General features: G+C 45.0%; 1 protein-coding gene and 1 long non-coding RNA gene across 5 annotated transcripts in view; both read left to right on the top strand.

Moving 5' to 3' along the window:
• Positions 1-15,588, top strand: part of LOC308670122 — a 236,326-nt gene that overhangs the window by 211,491 nt on the left and 9,247 nt on the right. The window lies entirely within an intron of this gene.
• The window catches only part of CRACR2A (calcium release activated channel regulator 2A), a 45,196-nt gene that overhangs the window by 24,426 nt on the left and 5,182 nt on the right, over positions 1-15,588 (top strand). For all 4 annotated transcript variants that reach the window (XM_081331535.1, XM_081331536.1, XM_081331537.1 and 1 more), the window contains 5 exons: positions 2,753-3,071; positions 4,976-5,108; positions 11,749-11,830; positions 13,738-13,852; positions 13,998-14,099. In XM_081331535.1, coding sequence (XP_081187661.1) covers positions 2,753-3,071; positions 4,976-5,108; positions 11,749-11,830; positions 13,738-13,852; positions 13,998-14,099 — 751 coding nt within the window. The remainder of the gene's footprint in view (positions 1-2,752; positions 3,072-4,975; positions 5,109-11,748; positions 11,831-13,737; positions 13,853-13,997; positions 14,100-15,588) is intronic.

Here is a 15,588-nt window from a genome sequence, read left to right as displayed (position 1 = left end):
TCGTTTGTTTAGTGACTGAAGTTACAACAGCAGTGGAAAAAGGGTCTTATGTCCGTTTTTTACACTTACGACTGTTGCAGCATCCCCCGTGGGCACGTGATCAAAATTCGGATGCTTGTCAATTGGTGTGTGTTTGTGATGGTCGCTGTGTCCCGGGATCACGTGATCCCCTTTTTACGACCTCCTGACAATCAGAGACAATGGGGAAGCCAAATTCACTTAACAACCAGGTCACTAACTTAAAACAACTACAGTGAACTTAACCCTTGTGGCAAGAACGTTTGTAAAAGGGGCAAAATCCACTTAACAACTGCCTCACTTAACAAGGGAAGTTTGGGGCTCAGTCGTAGTCATAAGTCAAGGACTTCCTGAACTGAACTAACCTTAAATCCTTAAAAGGAATTTGGATGGGTGACTTCCTTTTTTGGCGCTGATTATGTTTTTGAAATATTCCGTAATGAACAAAAGGCTAAAATAACGGTGGATGGTCATCAAAATACACCAAACTATATATGATAACAGTTGCAAGGATTTTATTTGCTTTTTCATGGAAAAGATCTTAGATCCCCTCTGTGGAGGAAGGGATAATTAAGCTGACGATATGTTTCAACATCTAGAAACGCTTCGTGTCAAAAAGGAGCGATGCACAATTCGTTTTTTGGATTACAATTCTATCCACTGAATTTGTCACATGTCATTTTTGGGTTCCAAAGTTTATGTTTTAGTCCACGGACTACCTATTCTCAACCTGTTGTTTCTTATTTAAAGTTATTTTTACAATTCACCAGTGATAACATCATGAGTAAAAATTGTACGCGGAGTGTAGTACTTTTAAGTTGTTAACGATTTATTAAGATATAGTAGCCGTGTGATATTTTTTCAATCTGCTGGCTATTCGTAATTCGTTGGCTATCTACTTGCATCCTGTTGCTTGTGTTCTTTTTATTTTCCCTCCTCCCTTACAGTATTATTACTTTTTGGTTTTTTTCTTGAAAGTAATACATTAAAATGAAGTTCAAAAAATAAAATTTCTGAGGATTAAATTTAATTGGAAGGATAAGTTCTAAATCTAAAGTCAGAAGGCAAGCGTTTCAATTTCTCCTATTCTCTGAAATGTCCTAGGGGAGATGGATTGTCGGTCCATAGGTCTCTTTCCGTAAAGCAGGAGTGGGGAACGATGTCCCCTTTATGACTGGTGGATTTCAACTCCCAGAATTCCTGAGCCTTGGGAGTTGAAGTCCACAAGTCATAAGGGGGCCGCTGCTCCCCACCTCTGCCATGAAGGAACCAAGGATTGTAGCCGTGAAGTGATGGTGAGAAGCGAATTGCTCCAAAAACATTCTAAAGCAAACGCGACTCTATTGATTGGCAACTAATGATTGCATTTCCCTGAGATCAAAGTTGATATCTAATTTTGAACTAGAGTGAAAATGCCCCGGCTTTCAAATGTTGGAGCAGTCTTTAAATATTGTCAGACCGTGGTGGCGCGGTGGTCAGAATGCAGCATTGCAGGCTGACTCTGCCCAGAGCCAGGAGTTCGATCCTGACCGGCTCAAGGTGGACTCAGCCTTCCATCCTTCCGAGGTCGGTCAAAGGAGGACCCGGATTGTTGGTGGGGGGCAATACGCTGACTCTGTAAACTGCTTAAACTCTGTAAAGCAGTGTGAAATGGTATATAAGCCTAAGTGCCATTGCTATCTTAAGCCGTGGTGGTGTAGTGGTTAGAATGCAGTACTGCAGGCTGACTCTGCCCACCGCCAGGAGTTCGATCCTGACCGGCTCAAGGTGGACTCAGCCTTCCATCCTTCCGAGGTCGGTCAAAGGAGGACCCGGATTGTTGGTGGGGGGCAATACGCTGACTCTGTAAACTGCTTAAACTCTGTAAAGCAGTGTGAAATGGTATATAAGCCTAAGTGCCATTGCTATCTTAAGCCGTGGTGGTGTAGTGGTTAGAATGCAGTACTGCAGGCTGACTCTGCCCACCGCCAGGAGTTCGATCCTGACCGGCTCAAGGTGGACTCAGCCTTCCATCCTTCCGAGGTCGGTCAAAGGAGGACCCGGATTGTTGGTGGGGGGCAATACGCTGACTCTGTAAACTGCTTAAACTCTGTAAAGCAGTGTGAAATGGTATATAAGCCTAAGTGCCATTGCTATCTTAAGCCGTGGTGGTGTAGTGGTTAGAATGCAGTACTGCAGGCTGACTCTGCCCACCGCCAGGAGTTCGATCCTGACCGGCTCAAGGTGGACTCAGCCTTCCATCCTTCCGAGGTCGGTCAAAGGAGGACCCGGATTGTTGGTGGGGGGCAATACGCTGACTCTGTAAACCGCTTAAACTCTGTAAAGCAGTGTGAAATGGTATATAAGTCTAAGTGCCATTGCTATCTTAAGCCGTGGTGGTGTAGTGGTTAGAATACAGTATTGCAGGCTGACTCTGCCCACCGCCAGGAGTTCGATCCTGACCGGCTCAAGGTTGACTCAGCTTTCCATCCTTCCCCGGAGTTTGAGGACCCAGATTGTTGTGTGTGTGGGGGGGGGGAATGAATATGCTGACTCCGTAAACCGCTTAGAGACTGCTGTAAAGCACTATGAAGCAGTCTATAAGTTTAAGTGCTGTTGCTATTGAAAAAAGGTTCATTTACCGAATATTCATAAACTGTGTCTGAGTTCTGGTGTGAAAAATATGAGCCGACGTTCAGATTTCCACCGGGTTATAAAGTTGCTGAGTGGTGTGTTTTCCCGAATAACTTTCCAGCGAGCCTTCGGAAGACGAGACCTTTAGCACATCCCAAAGAAGAAGTTCCCTCGGTGGGAATGCAGATCTTTCGTTAGATCCCGAGCCCCCTAAGCCGGGGGGCCTGATCCAGAGGAAGCAGTTCAGAAGGTTAATATCCATTGAGGAAGACCATCTGCCACACCTTCTGAATAGGACAGAGAGGCAGCTAATTGGATGGTCTGAAGAAGATGGAGGTGAACGAGGACCAGATGTGAATGGAATCCAACGGCGGCCACAGGCTGAACAGTCTCGTGCCTCACCCAGGGAGGAGCCGGTAGGAAAAGAAACGCTGACACACGTAAGGAGAAAAACCGTCCGATTTTTATGGAAGAGAGTATTGGTAGCTCAGGGTTGAGCTGGGTGGGGTCCTTGGCGCTGTCTGAGCTGGGTTGCTTCCTTGAGATTTTAGATTTTCTTTTGGGTCAAGTGCACTTTGGCCAAATGAACAGAATAATAGAATAACAGAGTTGGAAGGGACCTTAGAGGTCTTCTAGTCCAACCCCCTGCTCAGGCAGGGCACCCTAGACCACCTCAGACAAATGGTTGTCCAATCTCTTCTTTAAAAAACCCTACTGTTGGAGCATTCACAACTTTTGGAGGCAGGTTGTTCCACTGGTTAATTGTTCTCACTGTCAGGAAGTTTCTCCTTAGTTCCAGGTTGCTTCGCTCCTTGGTGAGTTTCCATCCATTGCTTCTTGTCCTGCCTTCAGGCGCTTTGGAGAATAGCTTGACTCCCTCTTCTTTGGGGCAGCCCCTGAGATACTGGAAGAGTTGCTAGTCCAACTCTTTGCTCAAGGTCCTTCTCTTTATTAAACTAGACATACCCAATTCCAGCAACCTTCTTCATGTGTTTCAGCCTTCAGTCCCCTGATCCTCTTTGTTGCTCTTCTCTGCACTCTTTTTAGAGTCCCAACATCTTTTTTAATAATGTGGTGACCAAAACTGGATGCAGCATTCCAAGCGTAATCTTAAGGTAAAGGTAAAGGTTCCCCCGCACACACGTGCTAGTCGTTTCCGACTCTAGGGGCTGGTGCTCATCTCTGTTTCAAAGCTGAAGAGCCAGCGTTTGTCCGAGGACGTCTCCGTGGTCATGTGGCCGGCATGACTAGACGCCAAAGGCACACGGAACGCTGTTACCTTCCCACCGGAGTGGTCCCTATTTTTCTACTTGCATTTTGACGTGCTTTCGAACTGCTAGGTTGGCAGAAGCTGGGACGAGTAACAGGCGCTCACTCTGCTACGCGGCACTCGGGATTCGACCCGCCAAACTGCCGACTTTCTGATCGACAAGCTCAGCGTCCTAAGCCACTGAGCCAATCTTACCAAGGCGTTATTAATTTCTAAATTAACTTCTAAAAATTCACAATGAGATTACACCCGATCTGATGTATAAAGTTAGGTAAAGAATGCAACAGCAGTATATTAGCACCTTCATTATTAGTTCAGAATCAAATGGCGATAAATTGTTTGAACTCTCTTATAAAAAGTTCAAGCAACTTCTGGATAGCTTCCAACAATCATCTTTATAACTTTTTTTCCCCTGACGTCACTAGAAATATGTAAAGAAATGTGCATTTGCCTTATTCAGTCTGAAGTTACATTTCTATTATAAAGATGTAAAATGAGAAATGTGGAAGCATAAATCCCTTGCTTCTGTTCAAAGATCAAGAAATTTAAAAATCAGGGACAGAAATGATCAAGAGAACAGCAGTAAGGCTTCCTACTGTAAGCAAGGGTTAAAGCTATATTGCATTGTTTTGATGCTTTACGTTACTGTACATCCCATATTTTAATCTCTTATAATTGTTACTATGGTTCGTCGCACAGTCAGCCAGATGTCCAGGCTGGATTTGCCATTTTTATGCTCCTTACCGAGTCCTTCCCAAGGACCTGGGATAGGCAGAGGTGGATTTTTCATGATCTTAAAGGTATCATCGCAGGATTTCAGCCGTTCCAAGCAAAGCTGCCTTTTGCAATTGACCGACGGGGATTTTGTCAATGCCGCTGGTGTGTTCAAGTGGGGCTCCAGTTGTTTTGGGATTGCATCCAAGGCGCAAATACTGTTATCTGATCATTTTCTTATTAATCCTATATAAAAGAATTGCATAGCCGCTTCTGGTTTATATATTGCATTCCTTTTTGAAAAAATCCTGTGCCTAACAATGCAACCCCTAAACACCTAATATCTCTGCTTGTGTGAAGGATGAAGCATTGCGCACGGCTCCGGATCGTATTTTCAAGATAGTTCTGGTGGGGAATTCGGCTGTGGGGAAAACGTCCTTTTTAAAGCAATTCTGCGAAGAACGGTTTTCTCCAGGCACGGCTGCCACAGTTGGTAAGTAAAAGAGGGCAGATATACGTACAATGCAGGTGTCTGGAATTTGGTAACTGCCAAAGATAAATTTTATAAATGCCTTTTTAGATAAATGTTTACAAATGCCTTTTTCCTATAAAGGTAAAGGTAAAGGTTCCCCCGCACATGCATGCTAGTCGTTTCCGACTCTAGGGGCCGGTGCTCATCTCCGTTTCATAGCCGAAGAGCCAGCGTTTGTCCGAGGACGTCTCCGTGGTCATGTGGCCGGCATGACTAGACGCCAAAGGCGCACGGAACGCTGTTACCTTCCCACCGTAGCCGTCCCTATTTTTCTACTTGCATTTTTTACGTGCTTTCGAACTGCTAGGTTGGCAGAAGCTGGGACGAGTAACAGGCGCTCACTCTGCTACGCGGCACTCGGGATTCGACCCGCCAAACTGCCGACCTTATTTTTTTTTTTTATTGAAAAGTTTTAAAATACAGTTTTCCCTTAAGAAACCCCCCTTCCCCCTCCCTGCTCCCCCCCAACCTCCCTCCCCCTCTCCCTCCACCCCCCCCTCCCCCCCCCGACTTCCCAGAGCTAAATACAAGGTATATATATATAAAAAGACAACCATAAGCAACCATATACTAGCAACTATAAATTCTAAAATCCATCACTCTCTAGCTTATATAGGATAAGACACACCTTAACAATATTAAATATATATAAAAAACTAGAATAAAAAAAAAGAAAAAAAAAACGAAAGAAGACTTATTCGAATGCTACATAAAACTTCTTAACCCTATACTTGTTCTGGATAAACTCAATGCCGACCTTCTGATCGACAAGCTCAGCGTCCTAACCCACTGAGCCACCACGTCCCTTTTCTTTTTCCTATGGAGATTCTCAAATCATCCAGGTCGTGGTTGAACTGAATTGAATTGAATTTATTAAATTTATATGCCGCCCTTCTCCCTGAGGACTCAGGGCGGCTCACAACAATAAAAAGTTAAAAGATATAAATACAAAAATTAAAAGAGGATTAAACAATATAAGAAATAAGAACAATTTAAATCAATAAAAAACCAAATTTAAAAACTATGATCAGTCCAGGCCCGCTTGTTGGAATAACCAGGTCTTCAGGTCACGGCGGAAGGACCGAAGGTCAGGGGCCGTCCGCAGCTCCGGGGGCAGTTCGTTCCAGAGGGTCGGCGCGCCCACAGAGAAGGCTCTCCCCCTGGGGGTCGCCAGCCCGCATTGCCTGGCCGACGGCACCCTGAGGAGGCCGACTCTGTGGGAGCGAACCGGGCGATGGGAGGTTGACAATGGCAACAGGTGGTCTCGCAAGTACCCCGGGCCTAAGCCACATAGGGCTTTAAAGGTGATTACCAGCACCTTGAATTGCACCCGGAGGGCAACCCGAAGCCAATGCAGCTCGCGCAGGAGTGGTGTAACATGGGAATATCGAGGAACTCCCATAAGCCCCCGCGCGGCCGCATTCTGCACCAGCTGAAGCCTCCGGGTGCACTTCATGGTGGGCAGCCCCAAAGGTGCTTTCTTTTTTTTGCCCCCAGAAGGCAACTGGAATTTCTTGTTCGTTTGTTTTTTTCCCTTCAAAAAGGTTTCAAGAAGCTTCTTCAGTTCTCAGCTTTTCCAGAATTGAAGAAGCTTCTTGGAGGAGAAACAAAACATTTTCAAAGAAAAAAAAAAAGAGAAACTCAAGAAAGTCAAAGTTGCGTTTTGGGGGGAAAAAAAACATCTTTGGGAATGCCTTTTTTAAAAAAAAATTCAAAAAGAAAATAATATTAAAAAGGCATAAGTCTAGATAGATAAAGTTAAGGGGCTACCAAACCCTCTGGTTTAAAATTAAGATACAGACAGTTGCAAGCTTTAGGTGTGATTTTTTTCAGAAAAAAAAAAAAGATTTGGCTGGAGATAAAATAATCCTGAACGAGAAAACTGGGCTTTAAAAATACTTTTCTTTTCCGTACGTTTGAATGCAAACACCGAGGAAAAATAGGCCTTGGCAGTTCAGTGTTCTAGATCATATATGATTCATCTTTCCAAAATCGTCTAACGAGGACCAGTTCACTACAGTGCTTAAAGCACCAGGTTGTAAAGTAGGAGGCTGTGAGTTCCAATCCTGCCTCGGTCAGAGAGGCAGCTGGTTAACCTTGAGCCAGCCCCTCTCTCCCAGCCCCAGGCAGAAGGCAAGGGTAAACCACTTCTTCGAACACCTTGCCGAGAAGATTGAGTAGAAAAACTACTGAGATTTCTGGAAAGATCTTTCCTATTCATAGAGAAATTGATCCTGGTAACTAAGGCAGAGTTAACCTGAGTTGCTTTCCTCTCCCTTCCTTGAGCTGAGGTGTCTCTTTGGGCCGATAATCCTTCCTTCTGCGTTCTCCGTTAAACGTCATTTCCACAATTTGGCTTTTTGAAATGAGAATAATAATAATAATAATAATAATTTTCCAAAAGAACAGTACCAGGGATGCTAAGGGCTATGCTAAGCAGGTCAGCCCTCTGAGTGATGTCTTGGCTGAAGAGTCAGACCAAATCTGACTCTTCCAAACAAAGCCATTTGCGTCGTGGTGAGCCTTGGTGGAGCAGTGGGCTAATGCCTCCTTCAGTAACACCAGCTGCCTGCCATTAGTGCAGGTTCGAGTCCCACCAGGCTCAAGGTTGACTCAGCCTTCCATCCTTCCCAGGTAGGTAAAATGAGGACCCAGATTGTTGGGGGCAATTAAGCTGACTTTGTAATAATGCCGCTGGGTGTGTGTGTGTGAAAGCCCTAATAAGCAGGCATATACATAGAATGAAGGCTACTGCTAAGCTTGTAAAGCCGCCCTGAGTCTTTGGAGAAGGGCGGGATATAAATGGAATTAAAATAAAATAAAATAAAAATTTGACGTGGTGAGAATACACCATTTGAATTCCAGGTCGGAGCGACTGTGATTGTCGCCCTGAATTCACAAGGGTCACGTTGAATGCTGTGGCTTCCGGGCAGTGACGGAAAAACCTGTTTTATCAAGGCCAGCTCCCTCTGCTAGGGAAAAGCAGGGCGTGAAGCTGACAGACAATCAAAAGTGAATAATTTGGGCAAAGGGGGAAGAAAAAAAACCACCAGCTCTATACAATTACAGAATGGTTTTTACCAAGCAGAGCCATGGAAACACAGTTTTTGGAAAATGAAGGTACCAGCTTTGGGAAGAAAAACATCTGGCTTCAGAGGTTAACGAGCAGAGAGCGTATGGACCAGAGGAGTGTATGTTTGAAAGACAAGCTGAACTGGAAGCAATTGGATGACAAAACTACAGGATAACACAGTTGGAAGGGACCTTGGAGGTCTTCTAGTCCAACCCTTTGCTCAAGCAGGAGACCTTGCGCCATTCTGGGCAAATGGCATCCAGTCTCTTCTTAAAAACTTCCAGTGTTGGAGCATTCACAGCTTCTGGAGGCAGGTTGTTCCACTGGTTAATTGTACTCACTGTCAGGAAGTTTCTCCTTAGTTCCAGGTTGCTTCTCTCCTTGATGAGTTTCCATCTGTTGCTTCTTCTCCTGCCTTCAGGTGCTTTTGAGAATAGCTTGACTGCCTCTACTTTGGGGCAGTCCCTGAGATACTGGAAGGCTGCTATCATGTCCCCCCTCGTCCTTCTCTTCATTAAATTAGACATCCCAAATCCAGCAACCGTTCCTTATATGTTTTAGCCTCCAGTCCCCTGATCATCTTTGTTGCTCTTCTCTGCCCTCTTTCTAGAATCTCAACCTCTTTTTTGCATCGTGGCGAGAAAAACTGGATGCCGTATTCCAAGTGTGGCCTTACCAAGGCCTTGTAAAGTGGTAGTAACACTTCAACGTGATCTCGATTCTCTCCCTCTGTTCATGCAGCCTAGCACTGTGTTGGCTTTTTTGGCAGCTGCGGCACGTAAACAAGAGTTATTTTATGTTTGGGCTGGGGTCGGCTTTGATTTTGTGTGTTGTCTCTGTGTGTGTGTGGTCTCATTTTCTTTTACCAAGGACCGTTCTGCCTTTTCCTGTGAGTCCGATTGCACGACACGGCTGAAAGAAGACGGGATTTTGTGACTTTGCCTTTCGGTGATATGCCTGGCTTTGTACGCTCCGAGGCTTGCTTGTGTGCCATCTTCACCGGCCAAGGAATTTGTAGGAACCTCCTTCAATGCCACAGCTCAAAGGAGGCTATTTCCTCCCACCCCCACCCCCCCACCCCCGTCTACTTTTTTCACGCTCCAACTTTCAAAACCGTCGTAGCTATGGGGAACACAGTAGTGCAGACTAATCTGCATTTAGTAGCCAGGCTGATGTCCTCCTTTTCCATACTCTGTTCCTGCTAATTACTGCTGTGTAGCCCCCCCCTAGAGTTTTGACACTTAACGGCATTCGTCGTTTTGATCAATCTGCCAAGGCATTCCGGCACGCATTTCATCTCATTGTGTACTTGGCCTTTTTGATGTTCAAGAAGCGATTAAAATTCTCTCTCTCTTCTTTAATCTTTTTGATCAGAGGTATCAGGGTGGTTTCTGACGTGCTGGCTTTTTTTTTTTTTGAGGGGAGAATTGTGTCGTCAGCATCCCGAAGAGTGTTCATGTTCCTTCCTGCAGTCTTTGCTCTGTCTTTCCTTCACGATCCGGCTTCCTCACGATCACTTAGGACAGGGGGTCTTCCAACGTGGCCCTTTGATGACTTCTGGGCTTCAACTCTCAGAATTCCTCAGCCAGCGTGCTGAAGTCCACAAGTCATCAAAGGGCCAAGTTGGAAGACCCCTGATGTAAAGCTTTTAGATCAGGGTTCTAGATCAGGAATGTGTGGACTTCGGCTCCCAGAATTCTGGGAATGGAAGACTTCGTATCATGAGTTCTTTAGTCCAATGGGACGTGAGCTTGGGTTTCTCTAGACCAGGGGTCTTCCAACGTGGCCCTTTGATGACTTCTGGGCTTCAACTCTCAGAATTCCTCAGCCAGCGTGCTGAAGTCCACAGGTCATTAAAGGGCCAAGTTTGAAGTCCCCTGATGTAAAGCTTCTAGATCAGGGATGTGTGGACTTCAGCTCCCAGAATTCTGGGAATGGAAGACTTCATATCATGAGTTCTTTGGTCCAATGGGACGTGAGCTTGGGTTTCTCTAGACCAGGGGTCTTCCAACTTGGCCCTTTGACGACTTGTGGACTTCAACTCCCAGAATTCCTCAGCCAGGCACACGTGCCTGGCTGAGGAATTCTGGGAGTTGAAGTCCACAAGTCATCAAAGGGCCAGGTTGGAAGACCCTTGATTTAGGAGGACATACGGATTGAATAAAAGTGGTGAAAGAATGCACCTTTCCCACCATCCTTTCTCTGTCTTGAACCAATCGGTGTCTCCCTCTGGTGTTCACACAATGGCTTCCTGATTTGTGTACAACAACAGGACCAAGTGGGCCAGATCTTTTGGTGCCCTCTGGTCTTCTCGAGAGCTTGTCGTGATCGACTCAATCAAAGGCTTTCCTGTAGTCAACAAAGCAGATGTAGTTGCTCTTCGAATACTTTCGAGATTTTTCCTTTCTCTCTCTCTCTCTCTCTCTCTCTCTCTCTCTCTCTCTCTCTCTCTCTCTCTCTCTCTCTCTCTCTCAAATGTATTCAAAGAACATCTACATCTGCCCAGCAAATTTCACAAAAATAGAAATAGAAATTCCTGGGCGATCTAAGTGCCCTGGCGTGGAAAGCTATTTGGCAAAGAAAGAAAGAAAGCGAGAGTTAGATGCAAAAAGCAGAAGATTTGACCTTTTAGAGGGGGCATTATATGTTTAAATTCTTGGTTTGAATAAGATTAAAAGAACGGATGACCCTTAGATACAATTACACTTTTATAATGAAAGATATGATTTAGAATTTAAATAGCTTTCTTTCTTTCTTTCTTTCTTTCTTTCTTTCTTTCTTTCTTTCTTTCTTTCTTTCTTTCTTTCTTCTTTCTTTCCTGACTCTCTCTGTCTCTCTCTCTCTTCCTTCCTTTTCTTTCTTTCTTTCTTTCTTTCTTTCTTTCTTTCTTTCTTTCTTTCTTTCTTTCTTTCTTCCTTCCTTCCTTCCTTCCTTCCTTCCTTCCTTCCTTCCTTCCTTCCTTCCTTCCTTCCTTCCTGTCTCTCTCTCTGTCTCTCTCTCTCTTCCTTTCTCCTTTCTTCCTTCCTTCCTTCCTTCCTTCCTTCCTTCCTTCCTTCCTTCCTTCCTTCTTTCCTTCCTTCCTTCCTTCTTTCCTTCCTTCCTCCCTCCCTCCCTCCCTCCCTCCCTCCCTCTTTCTTTCTTTCTTTCTTTCTTTCTTTCTTTCTTTCTTTCTTTCTTTCTTTCTTTCTTTCTTTCTTTCGATACGGGAAATATCAAAATAAGAGGAGGATTGGTATGAACAAAACTTTTAGCTATGCAAATGTAATTAACGTTGAGAAAATCAAAAGTGACCAAGACGTTTCAACTGTTGATGGGGCACGATCCGAAGAAAACGGCAGTAGCACTTATATACTGCTTTACAGCACTCTGTGGAACAGCCTGCCTCCAGAAGTTGTGGGGGCTCCATCCCTGGAGGTCTTTGAAGCCCGTTTGCCTGAAATTGCACAGGGTCTTCTGCTTGAGCCTCTGAGGTCCCTCCCAGCTCTCCTCTGATTGGCTGATACAATTGGAGGTGTTTGTTTTCCACAGGTGTGGATTATTCTATGAAAACCCTGAACCTGGATGGCAGCCAGGTGGTGCTGCAACTCTGGGACACCGCTGGACAAGAAAGGTAATCCTCTGGCTCTGATCTTGGTAGGAAATACCCGTCAGGTGTAGTTCAGCTCAATTCCTGTGGAAGGTGTGTCCCTCCTCCAGGTAGAGCAAGCTAGGCAACCAATGCCACACAAGCAGTAAATCAGCCAAACATCCATCAGCTTCCCTCACCTGTTTTGACCTGTTTGCTGAGACGGTTTACCGGGGTGTGGCGGTTGCAGGCCATACAACTGCTCGGAGCCACAGGTGAGAGCTGAGCACCAGGTGTGAACCAACGACGGTTCAACAGCCCTAGAATGGGCATGGCTGGCCCCTCCACCAGAGGTGCTACTCCTCTCCCAAGCCCTCATGCGTGCTTATCGATTAGGACTCCTTTCATTAGAACAGTTACAGTCACAGAGAGTGGGGTGCGATGACTCAGTGGTTAGAGACGCTGAGCTTGCCAGCTGGGTTCAAGAGCCGAGTGCCACGTTACGGGGTGAGCTCCTGTCCCTTGCTCCAGCTCCTGCCCACCCAGCAGTTTGAAAGCATGTAAATGTGAGTAGATAAATAGGTACCACATTGGTGAGAAGGGAACAGTGTGCCTTGGCCCTCGGCGTATAGTCATTCTGGCCACATAACTATAGAAATAGGAATAGGAACAGGGTAGAATAGAATAGAATAGAATAGAATAGAATAGAATAGAATAGAATAGAATAGAATAGAATAGAATAGAATAGAATAGAATAGAATAGAATAGAATAGAATAGAAAAATAGAATAGAAAAATAGAATAGAATAGAATAGAATAGAATAGAATAGAATAGAATAGAATAGAATAGAATAGAATAGAATAGAATAGAATAGAATAGAATAGAATAGAATAGGAGCCTTGGTGGAGCAGTGGGCTAATGCCTCCTTAAGTAACACCAGCTGCCTGCAATTATTGCAGGTTCGCATCCCACCAGGCTCAAGGTTGACTCAGCCTTCCATCCTTCCCAGGTAGGTAAAATGAGGACCCAGATTGTTGGGGGCAATAAGCTGACTTTGTAATAATGCCGCTTGGGGGGGGGGGCAAAGCCCTAATAAGCAGGCATATACATAGAATGAAGGCTATTGCTAAGCACATTGGTTTGTGCTTAAATTGTAAGCCGCCCTGAGTCTTCGGAGAAGGGCGGGATATAAATGGGATTAAAATAAATAAAATAAATAAATAATACAATAGAATAGAGAATACGAAAGAATAAGGAATAGAATAGAATAGAATAGAATAGAATAGAATAGAATAGAATAGAATAGAATAGAATTTTAGAATGGAATAGAATAACAATAGCATGGAATGGAATGGAACGGAACGGAACGGAACGGAACAGAACAGAACGGAATTGAATTGGATAGAATACAGTAGAATAAGGAAAGAATAAGGAAAGGAAAGGAATAGAATAGAATAGAATAGAATAGAATAGAATAGAATAGAATAGAATAGAATAGAATAGAATAGAATAGAATAGAATAGAATAGAATCGGAAGGGACCTCAGAGGTCTTCTAGTCCAGCCCCTGCTCAGGCAGGAAACGCTATACCATTTCAGACAATTGGCTGTCCAGGCTCTTCTTAAAAACTTCCCGTGTTGGAGCATCCACCACTTCCGGAGGCAGGCTGTTGAAGTGTCTTCTGACAACGTTGACTCCCTTAAGCTAAGAAAGGGAGATGAGGACTCAAGTGTGCAGGGGAAAGCTTGACCTTTTCTCAACAGTGAAAGCGATTTGAACCCCTGACCGAGAGGGGTGATGGGCTTCTCGTTGCTAGGTGTGCTCGAGCAGAGACTAGATCCCCTCAGGTCTAGCATGCTTTAACCTGGATTGGATTTTGGACTGAGCAGGGAAGGGCTGGCTTTTGATGGCTGCTGCTTTATCTTCTGCTCTTCTAAAACCGTTGGTTTCCAGGTATCGCAGCATCACGAAGCAGTTCTTCCGGAAAGCCGACGGTGTCGTTGTGATGTATGACGTAACAGCACAAGACACCTTCGTGTCTGTAAAGCAGTGGATGGTGAGCGTAGAGGCAAGTTCCGTTTTGATTTAAATTCTCCAGCATTTTGTCCTTTGTCCTTTTCCACCACCACCCCCCACTTTCCCCCCAATTTGCTTCTTCCTCTTTCCCCGCAGGAGAATGCTCTCTCCTTCAATGGCTGTTCCTTATTTCCTAGGAGGCAGCTGGGGAGAACATTCCTGTCCTTTTGCTCGGCAATAAAATTGACAAGGAAGAAGAACGAGAAGTTCCCAAGAGATTGGGAGAGCACCTAGCCAAGGTACAGTAAGAAGGGAGAGCTTTGGATAATCAAGAGAAAAAAAATAATAATAATAGCACAGGGGTCCCCAACCTCCGGGCCCTGGATCGGTACTGGGCTGCGGCACGCCAGCAACCGGTCCGCACAAACGAGCAAAGCCGCATCCGTGGGATGCAGGCAGCACACAAAAACCACGCACTCTCCGGTCCGTGGAAATAACCTTTCCCCATGGAACCGGTCCCTGGTGCCCGGAAGGTTGGGGGTCTCTGCGTTAGCACATAGCCCTGGAAACAACTTCTTAAGAGAATTTATTCAGTAAATATCTTCCTTCTGTTATTGAGGTTATGGGTAGCCTTACAGCTATGGAACCCCACTGCTTCCGTGATTGTCATAAGTAAATACACTTATTCTGCTACATCTTGCTTTTACCCGTTGTGGGGGAAAAATATCCCTTGACTCCGGAGCTTGTTTGAACAGAAGCCGCAGGAGCCGTTTCATTTAGTGCCCGCGGAGCTGTTAATTTCCCGATAAAGGAATTTGGAGATCTCATTTCCTTCCTACCTAGTTTGGGGCAGATTCCCTTGTTCCTAAATGTCCTTACAGGCAATCCTTTGACTTTCAAACATTCATTAAATGACCGTCTGAAGTTACAACGGCACTTTAAAAAGTGACTTACGACGGATTCTCACCTTTACGGCCATTGTATCATCTCTGTGGTCACGTGATCAAAATTCGGATGCTGGGCAACTGGCATGTACTTACGACTGTTGCAGCCGCCGCCTGGGGTCATGTGATCACCCTTTGCGACCTTCCCAGCTGGCTCCTGACTGGCCAAGTCAGTGGGGGAAAATCCGGATTTGCTTCAGGACGACATGATTCACTGAACAACTGCAGCGATTTGCTTAAACGGGGCAAAAAAACTCAAAAAAGGTCGTAAAATGGGGCACGGGTCACTTAAGAGCTGTCTTGTTTAGCAACGGAAATGTTGGGTTCAGTTGAGGTCGTAAGTGGAGGACTACCTGTACTGTACCAGTGCAGATGGAGATTGCCTTCTGCATTAATTAATACCTGAATGAATTCATATCAAGTCAGGGACAAGGGTCCTGTTGTCCTTCCAGCACTCTCTGGGGAAAAAATGGGGAGCAACCCAATTCAGATATTTCCCAGCAGTTAGAAACATTGTTAGAGACAACCCTCCCCCTCCCACTTTGTGGTCTGTTCCTGTTGCTCCCCTCTGGGAGGAGGTTTCATAGTATTTATAGCAGAACTACTAGATTCTGTAACAGCTTTTATTTATGCCATCTGTCCTGTAAATTCGCAGGATTCTTTCCCCCCCCCCCCCCGCCACCATGTACACATTCAAACTAGACTGTGATGTTTCTCTGTGTCGTATATGTGCGTGTATGTGGGTGCATGCATAATGGTATTTGTTTCTGAGAACTGAATGGAACAAAATTTCATTTTAATGTATGTAGAATAGTGTACATTTAAAGTGACAGTAGTTTTTATT

This window comes from Vipera berus, assembly GCF_964194415.1.
Source record: "Vipera berus genome assembly, chromosome: 6".
Lineage (NCBI taxonomy): Eukaryota > Metazoa > Chordata > Lepidosauria > Squamata > Viperidae > Vipera > Vipera berus.
Note: the sequence above shows the minus strand (reverse complement) of the source record. Positions and strands in the feature narration are given on the sequence as shown.